The following is a 14,736-nucleotide window of genomic DNA, read 5'->3' as shown; positions in this document are numbered from 1 at the left end:
GAGTGCACTGAGGAGATTATACACGTTGACCTATTGGGATCTATACAAGGTAGGCAGGCTATGTGGAATGTCCTTAGGGTCCTGGTAGCTATGAAGTATTGTACTGTTAAACAAAATGCTGTCAAGCTGATTAGTTTAGATGCAGAAAAAGCTTTTGATTATATACATTTCACTTTTATATTTGATCTGTTAAAGGTTTATGGGTTGCAGAGCCCCTTTTTGGATATGATTCCTGATTTGTACACAAACCCTAGTGCAACAATAATGGTGAACAGTGGGGTATCTACCTATTTTCTACTATGAATTGGAACTAGGCAGGGTTGTCCCTTGCCCCCCTTCTATTTATTCTTTATTTGGAACCCCTTTTACACTGTTCAAGAAATAGCAAAGAAATAGTAGAGGTAAAAACTGGAAAGGAAGGGGTAAAGTGTTTTGGCATTTGGTGAAAATATGCTGTTGCTGTTGTCTATTCCTCTTCATTCATTGCCTCACACCTTAGAATTAGCCTAATGGTTAATTGGCTGACTTCTAGCAGAACTGATTTTGATTCCCATTGTGGCTCCTTGTAACCTTGGGCAAGTCTCTTAATCCTTCATTGCCTCATGTACAAAAACTTATATTGTGAGCCCACTAGGAAGACAGAAATACCTAGTTGTATCACAGAAAGGCAAAATACATCAAGTATTTAATAAACAAGTGTTGGGATTTGGGGTAGTATCTGGTCTGAAGCTTAATTTGAATAAATCAGAAGCAATGCGTCATTTGAATGGGTGGAAGGTCGGATGCAATATTTGGGGATCTATTTAACAGCCAATTTAGTGTAAATGTATTATATTAACATTTTGATCTTTTTGCAGAAATCCTTAGTGGTTTTCAAACTTTTGATTTTATTGCCATTGAGCTTGCAAGGTTGTATAGCTTTATATAAAATGGGGTTATTTCATAAGTGGTTCTATACCTTACCAACACTTCCATTCTTTTTGTACAGATTTAGGATTCTGCTAAATTCAGTGACCTGTGTAGGAAATTTTTGAGGCAACATAAAAATCCAAGGATAACTCTGCACCAGTTAAGCTTTCCTTTCACCATGGAGGCTTAGGCCTTCCAAAGATATACCATAGCATGAATCATACTTCACCTAGCCGATTGGCTTTGGGAGAAGACTTTTTTCATACCTTATAGGGTACAGCAGTGTTTCCCAAGTTGATCCTGGAGTACTGCCTCCAAATTGATCTCATGCATATTCATTGTAGCTATCCTGAAAAATTGACTGGAAAGGGGATACTCCAGGACCAACTTGGGAAACACTGGGTTAGAGAATCAGTCGGTAGCTCCCGTAGGTTTGGTATACACTTTGCATGTACCAGCGAATAAGCTGGATCCTGGTATAGTGAGTAATTTGTTTGTAAAGCATTGTGACAAGGGTGGGCATGGTTCTGTAGGGTTCTGAAATTCAAGTGTAGAATATCTTGGTTGCTGCCTTTTATACAATAGACAATGCTGAGTTTCTTCCTGGGATAGAAAGAGAAAAGTTACAGGACTGGTATAGAAAAGGGACTTACTAGAGTATTTGAGGTTGTTAATGACAAGAGAAAATGTAAGTCATTTGAAAGTTTGAGGGAGGACAATGGTTGTGTTCTCTTATAAAAGTTTTTTCAGCCAGTGCAGCAGGACACTGGAGGGCTGCACTGATGGCAGTTATTCTGCAGAACATATAGGCAAGAGAGTTTGCATATCATATTGGTCCTGGTCCACTGCTTATAGACTGCTTGAGCATTTGTGAGGGGTAAGTAGGGGAGATAGGGGAGACAACTGTCTTCCTTTCCCAAGGTGGTTGACCTCCTCTTAGAAATATGGGGTAACTGTGTCCTAGAGCTTTTAGAGTTGTATTTTTTTGTGATGCTTGGAGCACTTGTTGACCTGTCCCAAATCTATAAATTGGTTTTCAGTACTTTACGAAACGAATAGAAATTTCTCACTAAGCATAAATTAACAGGAATATTATTCCATAAACGGATAGCTAAAAAGAAAAAGGAGTGAGAAAACAAAGATTTAAATCTCACACTTTTGTTTGAAGGAAAAGCCAAAAGAATAAGATTACAGCCCCTAGATGTTGTTTTAGCATTTAACATTCTTATCAAGTAGTGAGCATCTTAAAAACCAAACAAGGATCCCCTTTTACTAAGTTGTGTTAAAAGGGGGCCCACACTGGCAACAGTGCATGTTTCTGAGGCGCACTGAGACCCCCTTTTACCGCAGCATGTAAAAAGCTGTCTTTTTTTCAAAGAATGGCAATACGGCAAGTGAAACACTAGCCACGTGGCCATTTCAGGGGGGGGACACTTGCCACCACCCACTGATATGGTGGTAAGGGCTCCTGCGTTAATCCAGCAGTCAACAGGTTGCACGCGTGGTACTACCCGATTACCACCAGGTAAACACTGGCGCTACAAAAATAAAAAATATTTTTGTAGCACCAGAAATGGCATGTGCTGGGGGTGAGAACTACCGCTGGGCTGCTGCAGTAGCTCATCAGTAGTTCCGGATTAGCAAGTGGTAACTGCTGCTTAGTAAAAGACCTCCAAAGTGCCTTAAAATCAATCCGAGCCTCAACTGGGAGCCAATGAGGGGCATAATCGAACGCGAATGCCCATCTCCATGGGCATTTATCTCCGAAGACTGGTCTGCGAAGGGCCGGGCCAGACCGTATTTTTGAAAAAGATGGGAATCCATCTTTTGTTTCGAAAAAGATGGGCGTCCATCTTTTGTTTCGATAATACGGTTGGTGCCGGGCAAATGCATCGCATTTGGGCGGATTTGAGCTGGGCGGTATCAGTTTTCAGTGATAATGGAAACCGAAGGCGCACAGCTCAAAAACGAACAAATCCAAGGCATTTGGTCATGGGAGGGGCCAGGATTCGTAGTGCACTGGTCCCCCTCACATGCCAGGACACCAACCGGGCACCCTAGGGGGCACTTGTAACAATTAAAAAAAATTTTTAAATACCTCCCAAGACCATAGCTCCCTTACCTTGGGTGCTGAGCCCCCCAAATCCCCACCAAAACCCACTGCCCACAACTCTACACCATTACCGTAGCACTAATGGCTGAAGGAGGGCACCTAGATGTGGGTACAGTGGGTTTTGGGGGCGGTTTGGAGTGCTCCCATTTACCAGCACAAGTGTAACAGGTAGGGGGGAATGGGCCTGGGTCCACCTGGCTGAAGTCCACTGCCCCCACTAACAACTGCTCCAGGGACCTGCATACTGCTGTGATGGAGCTGGGTATGATATTTGAGGCTGGCACACAGGCTGGAAAAAAGGTAGTGGGAGGGGGTTAGTGACCACTGGGGGAGTCATCTGGGCAGTTGGGGCACTTTTTGGAGACTTGTTCGTGAAAAAAAAGGGTCCAAAAAAAGTGACCCAAATTCTCACTTCTGGCGCACTTCTTTTTTCCATTATCAGCCGAGCACGCCCATCTCTCCTCGGCCGATAAACACGCCCCAGTCCTGCCTTCACCACGCCTCCAACATGCCCCCGTCAACTTTCTCCGTTCCCGCGACAGACTGCACTTGGAGACACCCAAAATTGGCTTTCGATTATACCGATTTGGGCGCCCATGAGAGAAAGGCGCCCATCTCCCGATTTGGGTCGAAATATGGGAGTCTTTCTCTTTCGAAAATAAGCCTGAATGTAGCTTCCTCAATAAAGGAGTAACATGAACTATTCGAGATTTTCGAAATATACATCTAGCAGCTGAGTGTTGAATCATTTGAATTTTTGAAATCAATTTAGAAGTTAAACCTAAATATAAAGAGTTTCCATAGTCTAACAACAGTAAAATCGTAAATTGCACAATTATTCTAAAATGATATTGTAAAAACTAGTGCAACAGATGCAGTTGTTTTAATTTAAAATAGGTTATTTGAACTATTAATAACAGTAGAACTAGATTTAGCACCCTTACCAAAAGGAGCCAGAAAAAAGTACTGCTATGGGAGGAAAATCATGAGTTTGACAGGAATAGTGGGTTAGGCTTTATTGAAGCATGGGTTCAGAATAGACATTGCTTACTTGTGGAGAGTTGTCAATTTTCAAGTTGGGTTGGAAGGCTAGAGCTGGTTTATTGAGAGCTATTTTAAATGTGGAACATTATTTGTCACTTTATATTGCTGCAACTTGTCTCATGCGCATATGTTGAGGTAGGATATTAAGTACGAATTATTAAATCAATGATGGAGTAGAATTACTGGGAATATTCTTGCCATTCCTTCTTACTGAATCAAAGAACTTCAATCCACTACCTTTGACATATTCAGGTAAGAATAAGTTTAGGTATTCTTGTTTGTTATTTGTAAAAAACCATGATCTGTTCCATATACGCCATGTTCCATGTATGTTACCATATATGTATGCACCTTAATGCAATACCATTTGTAATTCAGCTACCCGGAAATGGCAACCGTCATTACGGCAAATGTAAGCCACATTGAGCCTGCAAATTGGTGGAAAAATGTGGGATACAAATGCTATAAATAAATAAATAAATAAATAAATAAAGGATCAAGGGCTTCCTAACCACCATAACATACCAAGTGAAATCTAACTCAAACATATCACTACCATGGAAAGCAGATTGCAAAGTACCTCAAGGATCACCACTATCACCGATCCTCTTCAACTTAATGATGGCCCCGCTAGCAAAGTCCCTATCCACCCAAGTCTTCAACCCATTCATCTATGCAGACACCATTACAATATACATTCCTTTCAAACATGACCTGACAGAAATCACCAATGAAATCAATCTCAGCATGAACACCATGACCTCATGGGCAAATGCGTTCCAACTAAAACTGAACACAGAAAAAACACATTGCCTCATCCTCTCATCCCTACGTAACACGAACCCCACAAATTTAAATACACCAGATCACACCCTCCCTATATCAGATAGCCTGAAAATCCTCGGGGTTACATTCGACCATAACCTTACACTCGAGAGCCAAGTGAACTCTACAACCAAGAAAATGTTCCACTCAATGTGGAAACTCAAATGAGTGAAACCATTCTTCCCGAGGGGAAATATTCTGCAGCCTGGTACAATAAATGGTACTAAGCCACGCTGACTACTGCAATGGAATCTATACGGGATGCAAAGAGCAACTCATAAAGAAACTTCAGACCGCTCAAAACACAGCAGCCAGACTCATAATTGGCAAAATGCGATTCGAAAGCGCCAAACCCCTCCAAGAAAAATTGCACTGGCTCCCAATCAAAGAACGTACTGCATTCAAGATCTGCACCCTAGTCCACAGAATTATTTACGGTGAAGCCCCGGGATACATGACCGACCTCATAGACCTACCAACCAGAAACAGAGTCGCATCAACACGGACATACCTAAATCTCCACTACCCAAGCTGTAAAGGTCTCAAATACAAATCAACCTATGCATCCAGCTTCTCCTACATAAGCACACAACTGTGGAATGCATTACCAAAAACTGTGAAAACAACGTATAACCACCTCAACTTCCGGAAGCTACTAAAGACCAACCTGTTCAATAAGGCATACCCTACCGACTCAACTTAAGTGCCTGAACCCTGCAACACAACATAACTAAAGCTCGTAATGAACACTACATAATTCTCCTTCTCTGATTCACAATGTGTCTGTAACATATGAACCTCATTCGACTATAACATCACTTTGTACTTTTTTCTCTACCGGAGTTGGCAAACGTCTTCACGGTACAATGTAAGCCACATTGAGCCTGCAAATAGGTGGGAAAATGTGGGATACAAATGCAACAAATAAATAAATGAAAGCTGTCACTGCCATGGAAATACCTTTGTTCTAAACCATACAACATTTAAAAAAAGTGTATCTTTTTGGACTGAGAAGGCATCACCAGTAACAATGCCAGGTGTATATACCCTCATTTAAGTTTAATTTTCCCTTTTTTGTTTTATTACTTTGTTTCTATGCATGTAAAATTTATTTAATGAACCCAAACACTTCACATGCACAAAGAAAGGAAACAAAATGTATGTACATCCCTAATTTCCAACCCCCATCCCTGTGGCACTTTGGGTTGCATACAATAATAAAACAATCTTATAAAAGACATACATAATCACAAATAAACCTAGATTTTAGAAAAGATGCCTGCATTGATACCTCATTCTGATTTCATTGTGTATGGTCCAAAACCTTATGTTACTTGATATCCACAAGGGTAGGAGTTCAGAGCAAGAGTTTCCAAAGTAATACTCATGGACTTACAGGGCCCGACCATGGGTAACTGATGCCCTAGCTGAAACTTCAGCTATGTGTTGCCCTCCCCCACTCTCCAAGGGGCAGCTCAAGGCCCTAGCCCCCACCTTCCCTTGTCGTCCAGCATCTCCCCTTCCCTCTAGGTGGCCAACAACTTCCTTTCTCCTCTCTACACCCCAGGTGGCCAGAATTTTCCCTCCCCCCAACAGTCCCCACCAGGTCCAGCATCTCCCTTTCCTTCCCAACCCCAATTTTTCTTTACCCTACCACTGCTGTTGTTGCCCTTTCTCCTCACAGCTGCTCCATATGTACTCAGTAGCATCATACTTTTCAGTAGAGGCCCATACTCAAGTGCTGCCACATTATGCCCTCTCCCTGGTCAGGATATGCACTGGAAGGGCAGGATCTAGCCGTGCTTCAGCACAAGCCTGTACTGAAAGGTCCTGCACCAGCACTGAGTACTTTTGGACAGCCAGGAAAAGGTAGGGTGACAATGGCAGAGGAAGAAAAGATGATACATTGCTTTACTATCATGCCACCACTGCCACATAAATTTTGCTGCCCTAGGCAGACACCTGGTTTGCCTAGTGGCAAGGCCAGTCCTGTATGCTCAGAAGCTAGATCCACACTTGAAACGAGTTCTGTTTCTGGGTTTTAATAGGCTGTACTGTAGCACCCTATTGTATCATTTCAGTAACTGAATGTTTTGATGCTGGACGAAATTTTGACTCCCTCCCCCTCTCTTATATGCTAGGAGAACCAAACTGTACTGTAAAAATAATAGCTTCACAAGTGCATGTTTTAAGTATGAGAACACATTATCCACTGCTCCAAAAAGGCGATTTACACACACATACACACATCCTCTTAGTTGTTTTCTGCATTTAATAATGGACTTAAAAACAAACTCTGCTTAAAATATGACAGTTAACAAATGATTCTGGGATTGGATTTGAATGCCAGAAGACCTGGAAGTTTAATTTTATTTTGACTTAGCCCTTCTCTGGGGTCTTGTTTAACAAAGGATCAGGTTGAGGTGAACCAGACAAGGTAATTACAATTTTGGCTCTATTTATCCTTTCTTAAACAAGGAAAAAAGAAAAATAAAAAAAAGAAGAAGCCCTGGAGGAGGTACATTTTGCTGTCATTATCTTCAATGCCTGGCTTCCCTCAACACCAAAAGACATAGCATTAAATAAACCTCAGCTGCTAAAAAATAAATACATGGGAAATTAACATCTGAAATAAATAAATGCTTGGTTTACTTCCCTGAATAAAATATAATGGTCAGCATGCCTACAGTACTCTCAAGCAATCAGTTGAAGACAACTATACCTCTGAGTTGGGCAGGAGGGCGACACTGGAAGGAGCACTGTTTTCCAAAGGTGGTACCAGAAGGACAGGAGAATATGGCAGGGTATACATGATACTGATCCGGGAATCCACAATCCACAGGCTCACAGGACACTTGCTTGTTCCACTTCCCATCTATGCAGGTCATTCTGATGGTGCTCTCCAACTGGAAGAAATGAGTACACAGAGACTCAGCTCAAAAGAGTTTATAAAAAACATACATCAGGTCAATCCAGAATGAAGTGCTCAAGAAAGGTTGTTTCCATTGATATTAACTGTATCTTCATCACAATCTAAAGATGGGTGAGTAACAGGAGCTGTTTCCATCGATCATGCCCAGGTTTGAAATTTTGCATTGGCTGCTCATAGAGGGCCTGGGTTTAGCAGCATCTAGATTGGTCCTGAATGTCTACTCCCTTGGAGAAATAGAACTGCATTTACATTGTTTCTGCTAGATTTTGAAAGATACAGGGCTACATGATGAGTATAGGAATGGAAGGAATGGGTCCATGGAATCTTAGCAGAGATAAGGTGGTGACGCCGGTAATTGGGAAGCAAAACTGGTGCTGGGCAGACTTCTACAGTCTACGCCCTCACCGTTACTGAATAGATATGGATGGGCTCGAGTGTAAATTTTATGGGGTTTCGACGTTAGCTTCAGAATTTAGTACAAGAACAGTGCTGGGCAGACTTCTACGGTCTGTGCCCTGAGAATGGCAAGGACAAATCAAACTTGGGTATAAAGTATCACATACCATGTAAAATGAGTTTATCTTGTTGGGCAGACTGGATGGACTGTATAGGTCTTTATCTGTCCTCATTTACTATGCTACTATACTATGTATACAGGAAACTGCTGCTGTCCCTTAACCACAGTCTGTCACAGAGCCACCTTAAGTTGTCTAGCTCTATAGTGCTTGGTAGAGAGCATGGTTTGGTGAGAGCAGATAAAACCATAGAGCAGAGATGAGCCAGGGAAGCCCAGGGAAGACAGTAGCAGCCCTCCAGTGTACACTTTCACAACCTATGTGTAATGTATCAGAAGTCTGGCTAAGGTAGAAAAAGATTTTCTTTGGAGCACTGGAAACGTTCTGATTCTTTATAGCCAGGCTTGAGTTTGTTTAATACTTAATTTAAACATCTGCACACTGTGACTGCAGAACCTGGGAGAAGCCAGTACCCCTCTGAAGACTTTAACTAACTTGCAAGAGGTTTTATTTTTTATTATTAATTTACCACACCTATGAAATGAACAGGTTTCAGCAAATATTGTTTGAGTACATTAATGAAAAGTTTTGTTTTCTTTGTCTACTTTTGTTGGCTTTGTCTATGAAGGCTCTACACACAACCCTTGCTCAGTCTAGCACAGGCTATCAAACTGTGAATGCATTGATTGTGTATTACCTTCTCCCCATGTTTCATGTCAATTCTATCAAGCAAAATGTCATTTTAGAGAGTTGCCCATATGACAGAAATTGACGGTATGTTATAGCCTACCCAATTTGTTGAGGCATGAACTTTTGAGGACAAGAGTCTGCTTAGTCAGATGCATGAAATGTTGTTCAGGAAGTGGAAAGGAGGATACTGAATATAGAGAAGGCAGTTGAAAAGCGTAGGGCAGGGCAAGGAGAAAGCGTGATAATAGTAGCTGACAACTGTGCTGCATAAGAACATAAGAATAGCCAAACTGGGTCAGACCAATGGTCCATCTAGCCCAGTATCCTGTTAACAACAGTGACCAATCCAGGTCACAAGTACCTGACAGAAACCCAAATAGTAGCAACATAGAAACATAGACAATGCAAATGAGTGATTGAACAATATAGGTCTGGAGGTGGATGAAGTGTAGTGCTGGACTGGGGTAGTGGAGGTTGCAGTGCAGCGTGTGGACACCAAGCAGCAAAATATGGACAAACAGTTGTGGGCCCTCACTGACAAGGTGGAGGATCTCAAAAATCGGGTGAGGTACAATAATTTGTGTCTAGTGGGTGTTCCAGAATGCATTGTGGGTGGTGAGCTGCTTACTTTCCTGGAAACCTGGATCCCCCCAAAATTTGCAGCTTAGTTCCCAGCATGGCCCTTTGGATTGTGCAGACCCATTGCATGGGGGCTCAGGGTCATCTTACGGGTTTTAAGCTTTGCTCATAAACTAGAGATGTTGTGGGCCCTCTGCCCTGGAAAGGCTCTGCACATGGATAACCAGAAGGTGCTTTGTTTTCAAGACTATTCAGCTGTGGTGGCAGCCCGCTGCAGGGACTTTAGTGCAGTGTTTTTGGTCCTTTTCAAACATCAAGTGCAGTTCCCACTACAATACCCTGCGCACCTTCGGGTCAGGCATGAGGGCTGCACTATATTTTATGATTGCCCTGTGGAGGCCCAGGCCTTCTTGGACCCAGTGATACTGGGTGCAAGCCATTCTTCTCCAGCCCGGACTGAGTGATTTGACTCAGGACTTTTGTTGAGGGAGCCCTACACTCAGCATAGTGCCTAGGGCCTGTTGGACCTTTATAATGCTTGTTCTATGTGACACTTTGGTTTTGGGACTTGTGCTCTGGTTGGCTGTGCTGCTTGGGCCTGAGCGCTCTGGCTCCGAGTCTTGGGTGCATGGCCGGGTGGAGCTCTGTGTTTATTGATGGACATGGTAGTCCTTTTGTTGTTGGGAGATTTTTGTGGACTTTTATGTTTTATTATTGGGTTCTTATGGGTGAAGCTCTTTGCCTGGTTACCTCAGCGCTTCTTGGTAGTGCTTATGAACCCCCTATTATTTTGTGCCTTGTTTATTTGTGCCTCTTTAGCATAGTGGGACAGTGTGCCTGAAAGAGGGGTTGGGTTTGTGAGGAGATGATTCTTCTGTTGTATAGAAGGCGGGATGGGTGACCATGGGAAGTTGTTCATTGAGGAGTATGAGTGGGGTTGTGTGTGGGAGTTATGAGAGTGGAGGTGAGGCTTGGGGGTGATAGTGTAGGCTCTAGGTGTGTGTGAGGTTTGTTTGTTCTGTTGGGAGCGTGGGGAGGGGGGGGGGGTTCTGGTTGTTTGTGTTGTGTGGTGGACCCGATAGAGGCGGAGCATTGGGTTCTGTTTGGGTTGGATAAGTTTTGTCTGCACATGGGAACCTCCTTGAGGATTTGCTCTTGGATTGCATTGGGTGTTAACTTGCGTATAAAGAGTACAAACAATTTGCAGGCGTTAAAGAGGAAATGTATCCATACTGCATTTCTGCAGGAAACATATCAGATGAGGGACAAAAAATTAAAGCACAGTTGGATGTGGAAGTGTATTATTCCTCAGGTATCACTCATAGTTCTGGAGTGGCGATTTTGCTCGGTAAATATGTTCCTATGCAAGTTCATACTGTGCTCCAGGGAGCTGCAGGTAGATCTATGTGTTGATGCATTTGATTGTACAAACAACTAAATTAGTTATTCTTATGTCTTCCCCTTGTGGTATTGAGTGATTTCAATATTGTTCTGGCCCCTACTGTGGATCACGTAGGTGGGATGGGCATCCCTGAATCTAGGGCCAGTTGTGGGGTAAAGACTTTGATCCCGATGCTACAAAACACTATTTGCAAAGATAGTCTCAGCATGGTTTGACTTTTGCTCATGACTTGGTGACTGAGGGTGGTACCATGAAGTCCTGTTAGACTCTTCTGATAGAGGACAGCTTAAGATCTGATTGGTATGCTTGTCACCAGGTTAATCACTACATTGTTTCCCTTGATGCTACAACTTTAAATGAGGATTAAGTGGACTTGCATGCTGAAGCAATCATGTCTTGGTGAACCAAGGCGGGGCTCTCTTTCTACCAGTTCAGCTTGCACAGTTTGATGCCCCCTTGGGATTATGAAACTGTGGCCAGTGCCTGGAATGAGGGTCTGCGGGAGGAGGCGTGGGTCATGAGGGATGGCCTCTGCCTGTTAATGAAAAACATCAAAAGACTTACTTGATCCACGGTTTTTCAGGAACAACAGTATAAATTTTGCTCAGACTGTATATCTCACCTCATACAGCATATTGGCCTGTATTGTGCTCACTTCTGCTTGTCCGCATTGTGGGGTTGCTCCAGCCACCTTGTTACATATGTTTTGGGCATGTTCATTGATTAAGTAATTTTGGGTGAGGGTGCTGACATATTTGACTTTGATCTTGGGTAAACTCCTGCCTGTTAGGGCTGACATCCTGTTGTTTTTTAACTTTGTCTCTTTGGGTCTCAGAATGGGTCCAAATCTTCTTTTATATAAGGCTTTTTTTTTTCTGGCCCGAAAGTGTATATTACAGTGTTAGCGTCAGGACACTGCATCTTCTGTGACTGCTTGGAGAAATGAGATATTTCATAATGAAACTGGAGAGGCTGGATGTTCAGTGGTGATCTCCTAGAGCATGGCAGCTGTTTCAACAGGTTTGGTCAGCGGTGTTGGACCGATTGTCACCTTGTGCTTGGCGTTACCTGCTGAACTTATGACCTGGAGCATTTTTTTAGGGGGTTCGGGTGTTGGGGGGGGGGGGGGGTGGAGGGACTGACTGTTACTGGTTGCTGGGACTGGGTCACTGTAAAGAGTTAACATATGCAATCTTCTCTCAGGGTCGCCCAAATCGGCATAATCGAAAGCCGATGTTGGGCGCCCTCAACTGCTTTTTTCCATTGCAGGGACGACCAAAGTTCAAGGGGGTGTGTCGGCAGTGTACCGAAGGCGGGACTGGGGCGTGGTTAAGAGATGGGCATCCTCGGCCGATAATGGAAAAAAGAAGGGCGTCCCTTACGAGCATTTGGCCGACTTTTACTTGGCCCCTTTTTTTTCACAACCAAGCCTCAAAAAGGTGTCCCAACTAAACAGATGACCACCGGAGGGAATCGGGGATGACCTCCCCTTACTCCCCCAGTGGTCACTAACCCCCTCACACCATAAAAAACAAGTTTAAGAATACTTTTTTGCCAGCCTCAAATGCCATACTCAGGTCCATCGCAGCAGTATACAGGTCCCTGGAGCAGTTGTAGTGGGTGCAGTGTACTTCAGGCAGGCGGACCTGGGGGTGGGGATAGGGGGCTCAGCACCCAAGGTAAGGGAGCTATGCACCTGGGAGCAATTTGTGAAGTCCACTGCAGTGCCCCCTAGGGTGCCCGGTTGGTGTCCTGGCATGTCAGGGGGACCAGTGCACTACAAATGCTGGCTCCTCCCACAACCAAAGGGCTTGGATTTGGAAGTTTTTGAGACAGACGTCTTTGGTTTCCATTATGGCCGAAAACTGGAGATGACCATCTCTAAGGTCGACCATCTCTAAGGTCGACCTAAATATTGAGATTATGGTGTCCCCAACCGTATTATCGAAACGAAAGATGGACGCCCATTTGTTTCGATAATACGGGTTTATCCACCCCTTCGCTGGGACGTCCTTAGAGATGGGCGCCCTTAGAGATGGTCGTCCCCGTTCGATTATGCCCCTCCATGTCTCATTGCATAAAATGGGACCTGTGCTGAAATAACATGTCTTAACTATAGTCCAAGATGATAATTATGACCCTGGGGTGCTTATTTCTGAAGCATATCACGTCTCAAAATGTCCAAATAGACACCCATGTGCTTGAAACATCCAAATCCCAATTTTGCAAAGACAGAAAAGGGATGCCCAACACTGCACTATGTCCAATTAGCAAGGAAGCATGTTGTAAGTGTGTTTTGGGCAGGATTAGGGAGATCCCAAAATCAGGACAACCAATAGCAATTACCAAAAAGGAAGAAACATCCAAATCAAAAATAAAGGCTGTCCTAGATTAGACATGTCTCAGTAACATCCAGGGTACAAAATGTTGCTCTGGCTCAACAGCTGACCACTGGAGAGATAAAGGCATGACGCTTTCTTAATCCCCCAGTGGTTGCTGTCCCACTCCTTCTCCCCTGAAAGTAAAACTAAAAGGGGTTACCAGGCTCTATGACAGCTTCAGGTATTATAGGCATTCTTAGCAGAACAGGACACAAGTCTGAACAGTAGCCAGTGGTTATAAGTTCAAATCCCACTTTAACTTTTTTTTTTATTGTGAGCCCTCCAGAAACAGAAAAATACTTACTGTATCTAAAATATAAGCCACCTACAAGCCTGAAGGTTATTGAAGTGCTGGACATTCAGGTACAATAGGTATTTTTCTCCCTAATATAAAATATTCAAAACCTTTATCAAGACATGGCTATATCAATCTGCTTTTGGTTAATTTCCACCTTTTCTGCTGCTCACATCATAATATACCCTTTTCTCTCTTCTCTCTTTTCTCCACTTTATTCTTTCCTACCTTCTATAAATTTATATTTCCTTTCTTTCATATCTTTGTTGTAAACCGCCTAGAGGCACACTGTAAAGCTATGGTGATATATCAATAAATAACTAAATAAATTATCTGTGGGTTCACAGGTTATTGAAAACCTAGGGGCCTTTTTTCTAAACTGTGATAAATGCTAATGTGTGTTTATCACCAGAAATAGGCTTACTGCTTGTCAGCATGCACTAAGCATACCTTTTTGGTGATTTTTTCAGGAGGTTGAATGTCATGGGCAGGGAATGGGTGGAAGTGTTATCCAGTTCCCTAGATTCTATATATGGTGTCTTAAGTTGTGCGTGCTAATTTGGCCATATGGCCAAACTGCATGTATAACTTATTTGATTAACAAGCCAATCAACACCAATAATTGGTACTTAACAACACATTAGTGACATTAATTGGCATTAATTAGAATTTATGAGCACAACTTTCCAGGCGTGTTCTACAATGCAGTGCACATAAAAACGTGTGCCGTCAAAAAGGGGGTGTGGCCATGGGCATGGAATGAGCGAGTTGTGAGCATTTCAAAGAACTATATGCACTATTATAGAATACACCCAATCTGCGCCTAAGTTAGGTGCAGGTATTTAAGCCTGGATTTAGGTGGCCTAAATGTGTGCGCCTAAATTTTAGTGCAAGAACAACAGGTAGGCATATTTTGTAAACTACACCTAACTTTAGGTGTAGTTTATAGAATCACGCTAACGGCGTGGTTTTCAAGCACCAGTTTTTAAATAGAACTTGGCCCCTAGTGCATTCACATTAGCGTGGGCTAACTGGATAATGCAGGTTTAAC

General features: G+C 43.0%; 1 protein-coding gene across 1 annotated transcript in view; it reads right to left on the bottom strand.

Annotated features, from left to right (window-relative positions):
- Positions 1-14,736, bottom strand: part of PAPPA (pappalysin 1) — a 595,681-nt gene that overhangs the window by 116,808 nt on the left and 464,137 nt on the right. Inside the window, exon 15 of the mRNA XM_030207548.1 lies at positions 7,614-7,797. Within this exon, the coding sequence (XP_030063408.1) occupies positions 7,614-7,797 (184 nt within the window). The remainder of the gene's footprint in view (positions 1-7,613; positions 7,798-14,736) is intronic.

Source organism: Microcaecilia unicolor, chromosome 6, assembly GCF_901765095.1.
Source record: "Microcaecilia unicolor chromosome 6, aMicUni1.1, whole genome shotgun sequence".
In the NCBI taxonomy this organism is placed as follows: Eukaryota; Metazoa; Chordata; class Amphibia; order Gymnophiona; family Siphonopidae; genus Microcaecilia; species Microcaecilia unicolor.
Note: the sequence above shows the minus strand (reverse complement) of the source record. Positions and strands in the feature narration are given on the sequence as shown.